The sequence below is a fragment of the Acomys minous genome (assembly GCF_964271855.1).
Source record: "Acomys minous genome assembly, chromosome: 2".
Lineage (NCBI taxonomy): Eukaryota > Metazoa > Chordata > Mammalia > Rodentia > Muridae > Acomys > Acomys minous.
Window position 1 is genome coordinate 97,860,041 of NC_140484.1, and position 11,621 is coordinate 97,871,661.

The window sequence follows — 11,621 nt, forward strand, 5'->3', positions numbered from 1 at the left end:
TAATAAAATGCTCAATACCAGCCCTCAAAATCTTGTTGCTATCCAGAAGAGTACAATCTTGTGTACACAGAATGATGTTATTATTGCTGGTTGGCTAATAAAGAAAGGCTCCAGCCTATAGCTGGGCAGAATCAGAGGTAAACAGAGCTTTGGGTTCCCAGGGTGGCAGGGTCAGGCGGGGAGAAGCCGAAGAAAAGGAGGATGAAGATGATGGAGAAAGAGGAAGTGGCTTGGTGGGGCAGAACCAGTCCAGACAGGACAATTTATTGGCAAGTAACATGGGGAATGCAGCTGGGAATTAGCCAGACTAGCGTAGAAAATTAGTTTAAATTGAACCTGCACAGCTATTGTGTTAAAGTTGTTTAAATATATAGGTCTCTGTCTCAATTATTTAAGGTGCTAGCCATTTCACAGAATAGTCCTTCAGAGTTTAATAAATATTCAACAACAAATCTGTATCACAATAAAACATTATGGATATTTTTATTAACATTATGTGCTGATTGAAAAGCAATTACATTGATGAAAATATAAAAGAATAAATGAAGATCCAATGAACAAATAATTATTACAGTGAAATACACTCTATAGGATTATAAGCCTACTGATTCATAGTTAAAAAATAACCAATTCAATATATTCATAAACAGGATACTATTTCTTGATGGTAATAAAAGCTAGTACAACAGTTTGTGAAATATTAAAAGGAGTTGGGCATTGGTGGTGCAAGCCTTTAATCCCAGCACTTGGGAGGCAGAGGCAAGCAGATCTCTGTGAGTTGGAGGACAGCTTGGTCTACACAGGGAGTTTCAGGACAGCCAAGGCTACACAGAAAAGCCCTGGCTAGAAACCTCCCCCTCCCCCAAAAAAAAGAAATAAAAAAAATAAAATAAAAGGAAATAGGGAACTATGACATTCACTAATCAGTGATATGTTTCTTGCAAAGTTGAAAATTTAATGAAAAACAAAATTAAATTTTCTTAATGCATTCCAAAATATAATAGAGAAACATGACACATGTCAGAACAGATATACTTAAATCATAATTATACTGGTTTCAATGTTATTCAATATATTCCCTGTATGAAATTTCTGAACATGTCATGCTGGGATATACAAATCTTTGAAGAAAAAGTAATTTTCGATTCTTTCTTTTTACTTCTGTTAATTTTGCAATGAACTCTAACCTGTGTTCCTTGACTTCCACCACGGGAAAGTTCCAATGCTGCTTTAACCACCTCTTGGTGTCTCAGCTAAGAAGGCCTGTCTCAGTTCTGCCTGGAAATCCACCACAGGAACTTGCTGCTGCTGCTGCTGCTGCTGAGAACGCCGAGGATACAAATGACACCTACAGCAAAAGCACAATATTTTTAAAAGAACAAAATAAATCTCTCTATGTAGATAGTTATAATAAAAATATAGGCACTCTTATTCTAAAAAAAAGCCTCCTCTTAAAGGGCAGGGGGGATCCCCAGAATACTTCCTAAGCACTTATCCTCGATACAAATAGAGGCGAATGGGGAAATTATGCCATTTCCCCATCCCACTTTTCTTTCCCCAACCTAACATATAGTATTTACACAAATTAAATATCTGAGTAAAATACTTTTTCTTCAAAACCAAAATGTTAAGCTTGTTCACATATACCTGATGCAATAAGGATTATCATGTACTAACGGCATATCTGTATTCCATCTGATCATCCTGTAATCCAAGTGTCTGCATTCCAGCTTAATCACATAGACTTACAAGGTTTTTGGATGTGATGAACCCTTGCCAGAGTAGCCATATTGCTGGATTAGAATTCCCCTTTATCATTTAAATATACAATTTAGAAATAACAACAATGAAAACACAAACTGTTGCACATTATCTACAATTTTTAGAGATGCTGTAGTATAAAGGATATAAAACAAATACCAAAAATCTTATCTGCAGTGACTGAACCTGAATGCAAAAGCAAATATTAAGTAGTTACCTGTAACAGCATGTCCAGGGACCCAGGGACCCAGGAGTGGAGACCATGACCCTGCATGGACAGGAGTTGAATCGCCTGACAAAGATCCAATACCTCCTGACCCCCGAGCTCATCAGCTGTCACAATACCACCTGTTACTTTCATAATGGCGGCTTCCACTCTGCTCTCTTCTCTTTTTATCTTATTATCTTATCTTTTCTTTTCTTTTCTTTTTTTTTTTTTTTTTTTTTTTTTTTTTTGTTTTGAGACAGGGTTTCTCTCTGTAGCTTTGGCTGTCCTAGACTCACTTTATAGATCAGGCTTGCCTTGAACTCATAGCGATCTGACTGCCTCTGCCTCCCAAGAGCTGGCAAGCAACACCATGCCAGACCTCTCTCTTCATCTTGATGTGTTCCCTCCCCATGTTCTTGGTTCTCCAAAAGTCCCTGAGCAGGGAAAGCTAGTAATAAGACCTGGCGTGCAATTCATGCTTAAGGATGAGTATGTCTCTGATGAGGAAGCAATGTCAATTTGGCGAAAATGCAAAAATTGTTCCTTACTAAATGTTTCCAATGGTTTCTGATTTACAAATGGCATATGAAAAGCATGAGACATTGAGGAAAGAAATTTCTAGGGTTGAACCTTTGACTAGGCAAAAGGAAAAAATGTCTATGAATTGCAACTTTTAAGACAAGACTTGGGTGGATTCTGAGGAAGGCATAAAACTGAGTGCAATGGTTAACAAAGCAGCTTGGGTTAATGATTTGACTTTTCTGGAAAGATGAGCTGCCACAGATAGCTGACCTTGGAACTGTCATACTAAGAAGAAAAAAATAGGATTCTTAAAGAATATAAGAACGGAAGCACTTAGGGATGCAGCTACATTCTGCTCTGCTCAAGGATTGCACAAAAGATGCCTAGCTAGGCATCAAGCTGAGCTTGAAAAATTAACCACAAGTTGTGTCTAGTACCTCCATACAAAAATAGCCTAAGAGTACTAATGTCTAGTTGAAAGGAAACCACAAAGGCTGTGCCCTTTGACCAAAAACAAAACTGGCTAAAGAGTGCAAGCACTGAAGTTAATAAGACATAAAATGACGTGCTTGCTTTTGGGGTTAGTGGGGCATAGACATGGGACTTGCTTCCCTTTCCTGAAATTTCGATGAGGTTGAGGAACTATTATGTGAAATAACTGACTTTACTTCCTTAAAAAGTTTTCTACTTTACTTCCCTAAAAAAATAAAGAAAGAACTGAGTTCTGTGTTCTATGGTCTGCTTGCTGCTCACTTGCTTGCTTGCTTGTATGTCTGCCTCCTAGCATTTACTGAGAACGCTGCCTGTCAGCTTGCATCAAACATCTGACTCAAGAATTGATTTTTGCACAGCTCCTATTCATCATTGCTTTACAGAAGCTCACAGCATGTGGAGTGCTAGGGCTGATCCCCCGCAAGTAGTCTAATAAAAAAAAAACACTGTTATACCACTTATACTCTGCTTTCTATAAAATAAAGTCAATATATAGATGCACCAATGTGAAAAGGTAACATATTGTTGAGAACCAAAATATTTTCTCCTCTTACACACCCACACACACATGTGAATGCCAAGGAAAAGGCCTGAAATGAGACCAATTATAGATTACATCTACAGATTAAAAAGTAGAATGAATTGGTAATAGCTTTGAGACTCAATTTGAGAACTTTTATATCAAAAATCAGTGTATATTAAAGATGCTCACTTAGACAATCTAAAGACTTAAAAATTATAAGATCTATTCATATGATTTGTGTGTCCATGTATATCCAAAGAATCCGTAAAAATATTTTTAAAATTTTAGCTGGATAAGATACACTTCTTAAAGAATCTAAGTATAGCCAGGCAGGGTGGCACATGCCTTTAATACCAGCACTCAGAAGGCAGAAGCAGGCAGATCTGTTAGTTCCAGGTCAGCCTGATCTACAAAGAGTCTGGACAGCCAGGGCTACACAAAGAAACACTGCCTCAAAAAACAAAAGCAAAAATGAATCTAAATATAGCCAGGTATTTCATGTAGTACAAATATAATACCAACACTTAGGATGTGGAAGAAACTCAAGAGTTAAGATCATCTGTGAGTTGGAGAACAGCCTGGTCTATAGAGTGAGTTTCAGGACAGCCAAGGCTAAAAAAGGAAATCCTGTCTTGACACTCCCCAACCACAAAAAAAAAAACAAAACCAAAACCGGTTTTGTAATGAAATCTAGGAAAGCATAGGCTATCCATCTCAAAACAAAAACAGTAAAGCTTAAATATTACAGGAAAGAATACAAAATGAGTAACATAAAAATAACTTATTCATACAGTAAAAAATATAGAATTCGGCCAGTTAGTGGGGGCACACGCCTGTAATCCTAGTACTTGGGAGGCAGAGGTAGGTGGATCTCTGTGAGTTCACAGCCAGCCTGGGATGTTACATAGAAAAAGCCTGTCTCAGGGAGAAAAAAAAAAGAATATAAAACTTTAAAGGAAAAAAATCCCTTATACATGCAAAAATAAATGGAGCACTTTTATAGACTGTACAAAGTTAAAATTGAACTTAAGCTCTAAGTCTAATTTCAGTAGCACACACACATACTGAGCAAATGAAGGTAGCAACACTCCTATAATTGACATGACAGGAAGAGAAACATGTTATACAGAATAGCATTTAAGGAGGCAGGTGCGGTGGTGTGTGCCTTTAATTCCAGCATTCCCGAGGTAAAGAAAGGTGTTATCTCTGTGAATTCAAGCAAGGCACGGCTAAAATAATAATAGTTGACTTATGTTAAGACAACACTTTGAAGGATTTCACTATTTTGTTAGATTTTTCATATTAGGTATACAATTAATGTCATTGTGATTATCTTCTTTATATGATACTTTTCTGTGATTTGGTTCTTAGACTTCACATACTCTTGGTTGCTCAATGAGGCTGTCCTTCGGCGTTTGACCTGGACTTCTACCTCTGGCACGTGCTGTTCAGTAGTTCTTCTCAGGTGTAAGCGATCCCTAAAATAGAAAAAGAAATTTAAAAATGTATTGGTTTATGAAACAAATTTTTATTTAAATGCATATTATGAATATTGGCACTGTACTCAGAGCTCTTGCTTTGGAAGAAGAAAGCCTTGTGCTTCATTCCTGGCACTGTGTACATCAGATATCATGGTATATACCTGTAATTTCACCACTATGGAGGCGATGATGAAATACCATAACTTAAAAGTTCAAGGACATCCTCAGCTATCTAGCAAAATTGTGATAAATCTAGGCTAAATAAGTCCTTACATTAAAAAATAATATAGGATGCAAAGGTGATTGGCAGCCATTGATACAACTCAGTCAATCCAAAACTCATCCCTGGACCCATAAAAAGGTGGAAGGAAAGAGCCTACTCCACAGAATTATGCTGACTTCCACATTTAGGCCATAGCAGGCATGCTGCTCCTCCCTACCACAATATACATAAACAAATAGCAAAATAAAAGTTTGAATGAAAAAAATTAGGATCTTTGATTTGAATATAATCTAGTTTAAAAAAAATATCAGAAAACCTGAATTTTAAGATCAGGAAATGAAGTAAGGTATATTATATCCAACTATATTCTCAAACATATACATGCAGATATAACTCATACACATACACATGCATGCACACACAAACACCACATATACATACACATACATAAAAAAATATACACTAGTCCTCTTCACCTAGAGTAGCATATCTGATTGCAAAATAGTTGGGAAAAATATTTTTAGATAATAATCCATTTATATAACAGACTAGTGAAACATAAAAATTTAATCACAGATTTATTGATTAAAAATATCCATATAAAATTTTAGCTGTCTTCAAAATTAGAAAGAAATAGAATTTTAAACAAAATGCTAACAACATGCTTGGGAAAAAAACACTACCATGTTAAGATCTGGAAACATCTCACAAAATGGCCACATGGTGGCCATGTTAGGAACCATTAGTAAGACTGATATTAGAAGTTATCAATCCAGAAAGAACAGTGAAAGGACTTGAAAGCACAATCACACACCAATTCTCTGAATTCTACCTACTTTTACATTTATTTTTAAAGATTTAGATTAAGCATCTTACCAGTAACTAACAGTTATATTTTTTATACTCTCAACCGACAAAATAATCCACAGAAAATAAATTAAAAGTTAAGAATGCTATCATTACTGATACTGGATTAAGCAACAGTCCCTAAAATGACATCTGGATTACAAACAACCTAAGAAATAAATTGAAGTTTAACCAAGACTGTGTAGTATCGTGGCAGGTGTGCGCGTGCGCACACACACACACACACACACACACACACACACGGAGGCAGGATTGTCACAGGTCTGAAAACACAAGCTAGAATATAGAGAGGGATAGCACCAAAACAAAGAGAGAAGAGATTAGTGAATTATATGATTGATTGAAGTCAAGTTTTGAGAACAAAACAAAAACAAAATCAGAGAAAAATTGAGATGGAGCTTTTGGAAATGATGGATAAATATATAGTAATGACTGCTTCAAAAAAACTATTTTTAAAAAGTACTGACTTATAAACAAATATCTATATATCCATACATATGTGAACATTTATATGGCATTTAATATAGTAGGCATAACTCAAAGTTGTTTTTACGTCTTGTATATCTGCTTTTAAAATGGCTGTTTTCCTAATTAGCCAATCAGCATATGAAATAAATGTTATATTATTAATCAGAGAAATATTTTTAATACCGTAAGATATCATTTGATATTATCAGAGTTAGAGAGTAGAGGATGCAATGAAAGATGATGGACATATAAAGTCTTGAGTAACTCAAAAAATTAATACCAATGACTTAAGAATAGTTACCCAGCAATTCTACTAGAGTGATGAAATAATAGTAAAACATCAATCTGGTATTATACATATATTTTCCAGTACCATCATTAACTGCCAAAATTTCATTTTAAATGTACATTAACTGAAGAACAAATAAAACAAGATGTGACATTTATTATATAGTAGAATTCATTTATTTACAAACAGAAATGAAGAACTGATCCATGTAGTAACAGTATACTCAAATATATTTGATGATTTAATATTTTGAGAAAGGATCTCTCAGGTACCCTATGAGGTCTTCAAATTTTCTGTGAAATCAGAGATTGCACTGAGCTCCTGACTCAGCTTTACAAAAAGCCTCTTTGGTGGTAGGGGTACAACGGGGAGATTATTGCTGGCATTATAGTGAATGCCAGCATGTCCATTTATAATTTGATATTCTATTAGTTGAATAGATTCAATAACCTACCAACCAAATTAAAACCCCAAATTCTGCAAATTCAATGTATACTGACAAAAAAAACCCTGTACTTACCATTTCCTATTAATTGCTCACTATGAAAAAAGCTCAGTTAAATCAATATAAAAATATTCCATTAATTCAATTTTCTAAATCTAACTTTTACATATAAATATAAAACCATCTAAGAAAATACCAGTTAAGTGCAAATGCAGGCACTCATAGAGAAAATGGTACATTTTATAAACTGCCTAATTGCTCCAACATGCAAACAGGGAATATGAGGAATTTTAAATGTTAAGGAAGAAATTAGTTTGTCCATTGCATTAACCTTTGATGACAAAAATTTTAGGAAAAAAAATCTCAGGGAGGAAAAAAAAATGATACCACGCCAGTATGTACGTCACTGACATAGGAAAAATCAGTGCCTCAAAACAAAAACTGAGGAAAATAAGTGTGAAGACAATTCTGCAACAGCTAGTACATAGAATGTCGAGATTCCATGTTATACTTTAATGTAATAGGTTTAGGAATTTTAAAGCAACAATTAAATCCTCATGGCTGTAAGAGAAAAAAAGGGAGGGTGGGTTGGGGGAAGACAGGTCCACAGGCATTCCCTAATCCATACACAGGAAACAAAAATAAAAACCTAAAACTGTTCTGATGATTTGTGGAGGAATTGAAACACTTATAACACTGATTCAGCAAGAATCCCCTGTAAAATTGAAGGCTGAATTAAGCATCCCCATCTTGTCCTATACAGTAAGCTCAAGGTCAAAATGGGCTCCACAGCAAAGCCTTTCTCAAAACTCCAAGTTCCAAGCTTGCTAACCTGTATCTGTAAACCTAGCATTTGGTAAGTTGAAACAAAAAGACTCTTATTTCAAGATTAGTTTGGGCTATTATCAAAATCTTGCCTGAAAACAAAAAAATCATTTGGAATTAAAAAAAAAATATTTACACAAGAAGCATGAGTGTATTGAAGAATATAGGAGATTAACCTTGAAGATTCAATGTCAAATGTGAATTATTTTTAATGAACATACATTTCAGAGAGGTAAGAGAAAGGGATAAATAATAAATATGCAAATAGGAGTATTTAGTAAAATAACAGTAATTACGCCTAGTTACTTTTACAGTTAAATTCTATGAACAACCAAATCAAATTACACCTTTAGTAACACTAAAGTTCCCTTGATTAAAACATATTCATTGAATTTTAATGTGTAATTTAATGTGTAAGTGTAATGCATAGCTGGAAAGACAGACCATTTTCAAAATCAGTATCTAATCCAGCCATAATCACAACACTCTGAAGTCTTGTAAGATTGGACTGACACTAGCTTGAGTTATAGTTAAATCCTGCCTCAAAACAATAACAAACCAACCTAGAACCAAATCAACACCTAAGAAAGACCTGGAAAATTCAGAGCCTTGAAAAAGGAGAAATCCCTCTTACCTTTCTTCCTCTCTGTGTCTGTCTCTGTCTCTGTGTCTGTCTCTCTGTCTCTGTCTCTGTCTGTCTCTGTCTCTCTGTCTGTCTGTATGTTTGTCCCCCCCTCTCTCTGGGGGACCCTTTCCCCTTTCCTTCTCCCCCCATGCTTAATTAATAAACGTATCTAATATTTTAAAAAGAGAAAGAAAGTTTCACCAAAGGGATCTTATTCAACTATTACAAGGTGGAGCACAATAAGCAATTTGTTAAGAGTCACAAAAAGACACCTGCTCTGTTACAAACAAACATGTTGTATACACCTCTAATCTCTATATATTATTCCACCTTCCCCGACTCCATCTTCCATTACCAAAGGACTTAAGCAGTGTGAAGGAGCCTGCGCAAACCAGTTTCCTTTCCATCCCCCTTCCCCAGAGTGACACTGCAGGAAAGGAGGGGGTAAAGAGCTGCAGCTACAGCTCTGGGTTAAAGATGGCTGCCATACCTTCCACGCCAATACTGCGCAGTTCCTCAGCTAATTCCCTTAAGCCTTCAATGCAGTCATAGGTGGGTGTCACTGTCACTGCATCTGGTTTTCCTGTAGGAGATCTAACCCGTCATCCTAGGTAGGCTCTGTTCTCATAGTCCTTAGAAGAGGGTGTGGCTGAAATTCCAACATCGCAGGACTGACAAATGCCGTCATCTCCCATGACTTGCAGCGCAGTGGGGAGGGGGTCTACTCCCTCCACCCACATACGCACACCATGCTGCGCCTGCGCACATCAGCACCGCTGCAGCAGCGGCCATCTTTAGGGAACCTTACAATGGCGTTTGACATAAGACACGACCCCCTGGAAATACCAAGACGACTAGCAAAGATTAAATCCAAAACACCAGAGGGGGAAAAAAATAAAACAAAAAAGACAAATTGTCTAGTTACGTCTATAATTTAGTGAGTGCATAAAAGCCAGTTTTGCATGCACTTCATACATTAACAACTGCAGTGACAGGGATGACAGTGACAAAATAAGCAAAGAAACTGAGCACTGCAGCTTTCAGCACTATCTTGTAAGCGAGGACCAATTCTACACAAGGAAATGACACAAACACAATCTGGAACCTAATTACAAGAGAAAATTGCAATTTAAAAAAAAAGTCCTTAAATTGAGTTCAGGGCAACCCACAAAGGTCTCTTCCCACCCCACCCCCCTGTAATGTTGGTACATTCCGTAGAGCCACAGCTGCGGACCCTCTGGAGGCCCCACCCTGACAGAGCCGACAACAGGGCTAATTAACATACCCTACAGCCTCAGTTCCACCGGCGTCATACGGTAACCACCTCCGCCCACTCCCATCCAATTTCCTAGACCCCAAACCACTGTTATTCAAAAGCACCCTGGCCACCTTGAACCCTACTACAACCTAACTTCTGAATTGCAACTAGCTTCTTGCCGCAAAGCCACACGTATTTTGAAGAGGTCGCCGAGGTCTCTGAGCGAACCAGCCACTGGCCGCAAACTGTGATCACCTCCCCCTAGTGCCGTGCAGCTCTCTGCCGCAGGCACCGCAACACGGCTCAACACAACTCCGTCATCCTGGAGCCCACAGGCTGCGGCAGCACTGCGCCATCATCCTGACGCCCACACGCAGGCGACAACACAGCTCTTACATGCCGGAGCCCACAGGCCGCGGCAACGCAGTTCCCCACATCCCGGAGCCCACAGGACTGTGCGCTCGGACATCGCGGTAGCCCACAGGCCGCGGCAACTCAGTTCCTATATCCCTATCCCAGAGCCCTCGGGCCGCGGCAATAAAGCTCGGACATGACTTCCGGCAGCCCGCTCGGACATGATATCCCGGCAGCCGACAGGCCGTGGCAACGCAGCTCGGACATCCCTAGCACAGAGTCCTCAGGCCGCGGCAACACCGATCAGACATCCCGTTAGCCCACAGCCTGCGGCAATACATGTCCCACATCCCGGAGTGCAGAGTCATCACCTCAATCCACCACCAAAGGACAGGCAGTGGGGTTATGGCGCAGATGCCGCACTAGACCCACGTAACAAGTCTGTCCGATGTCTTTCCGGCATTGCTCCCGGCTTTAGAAAATAAAGGTATCTGGGTCATCCAATACCTTAAACTCCCCAAATCTAGAATGTTTTGGTCAAAAAGCGAACACGCTCACAACTAGCAGCCACTGGCCCAACCTGACCTTGCTCGCTCCATCGCGTTGCAAATCACTCCTCAGAACCAAGCGTCAGACATCTCCAGCTTCCTCTCCTCTCTGCGCTAGACGTGCCGCAGTGGCTCAGGTTTATCGCACGGCTCCCTACGCATGCGCGCCAGCCAAAGACCGCACATGCGCACATTTTTGCCGCAATGCAGGGGTCCCAGAGTCTCCTGATCGCAATGACTGGCAAAGAGACGGCTCTGTGGCCCTCAGCAGTCCTACTGTAGCAATTTGAGCACGTATTTTAAGAAAAAGGTTGTCAACCTGGGCTAATGGACACAATCATCTGTTTTTAAACACTTTTAAAATTAAAAAAATAGCAATTTTTAGTTTCCTAGTGGTTGCAAGCGTCACTGATCAAAAGACCGTAATTTTAAAACACCCAGATTCTTACTATATGATATGAAAAAGAAAAAAAAAAAAGGATTTGATCTCCAATATCAAAAGATTGTGATTTCTAGGCTATAATGTGCTACATAGCTGGTCACAATTTTTAAATAATTTAGAAAATAAATAATTACCCAACCTGAGACCCAATCAAATTGTCAGATGCTTAAAATTTTGTACAGATGAAAATTATCCTGACTTTTAAATCTACACTCTTAAAATGTAGTAATATTTGTATTTTCATTCTCTACTATGAGTCTGACTGGGAATGAAAATATTTCTTCCAAATC

The 11,621-nt window shown here is 38.2% G+C and overlaps 1 protein-coding gene across 1 annotated transcript; it reads right to left on the reverse strand.

Moving 5' to 3' along the window:
- Nucleotides 1–1,196: 1,196 nt before the first annotated feature.
- Nucleotides 1,197–11,084, reverse strand: SNURF (SNRPN upstream open reading frame). The gene is made up of 3 exons (XM_084774153.1): nucleotides 10,927–11,084; nucleotides 4,889–4,984; nucleotides 1,197–1,348 (listed from the first exon to the last, which is right to left on the reverse strand). The coding sequence occupies exons 1-3, from the start codon at nucleotides 10,938–10,940 to the stop codon at nucleotides 1,231–1,233; spliced, it is 228 nt and encodes a 75-aa protein (XP_084630279.1). The 5' UTR covers nucleotides 10,941–11,084; the 3' UTR covers nucleotides 1,197–1,230.
- Nucleotides 11,085–11,621: the final 537 nt, after the last annotated feature.

Coding starts and splice junctions, on each gene's coding strand:
- SNURF (XM_084774153.1), bottom strand. Junction 1,349..4,888: donor GCCTCATTGAGCAACCAAGA/GTATGTGAAGTC, acceptor CTTTTGCTGTAG/GTGTCATTTGTATCCTCGGC.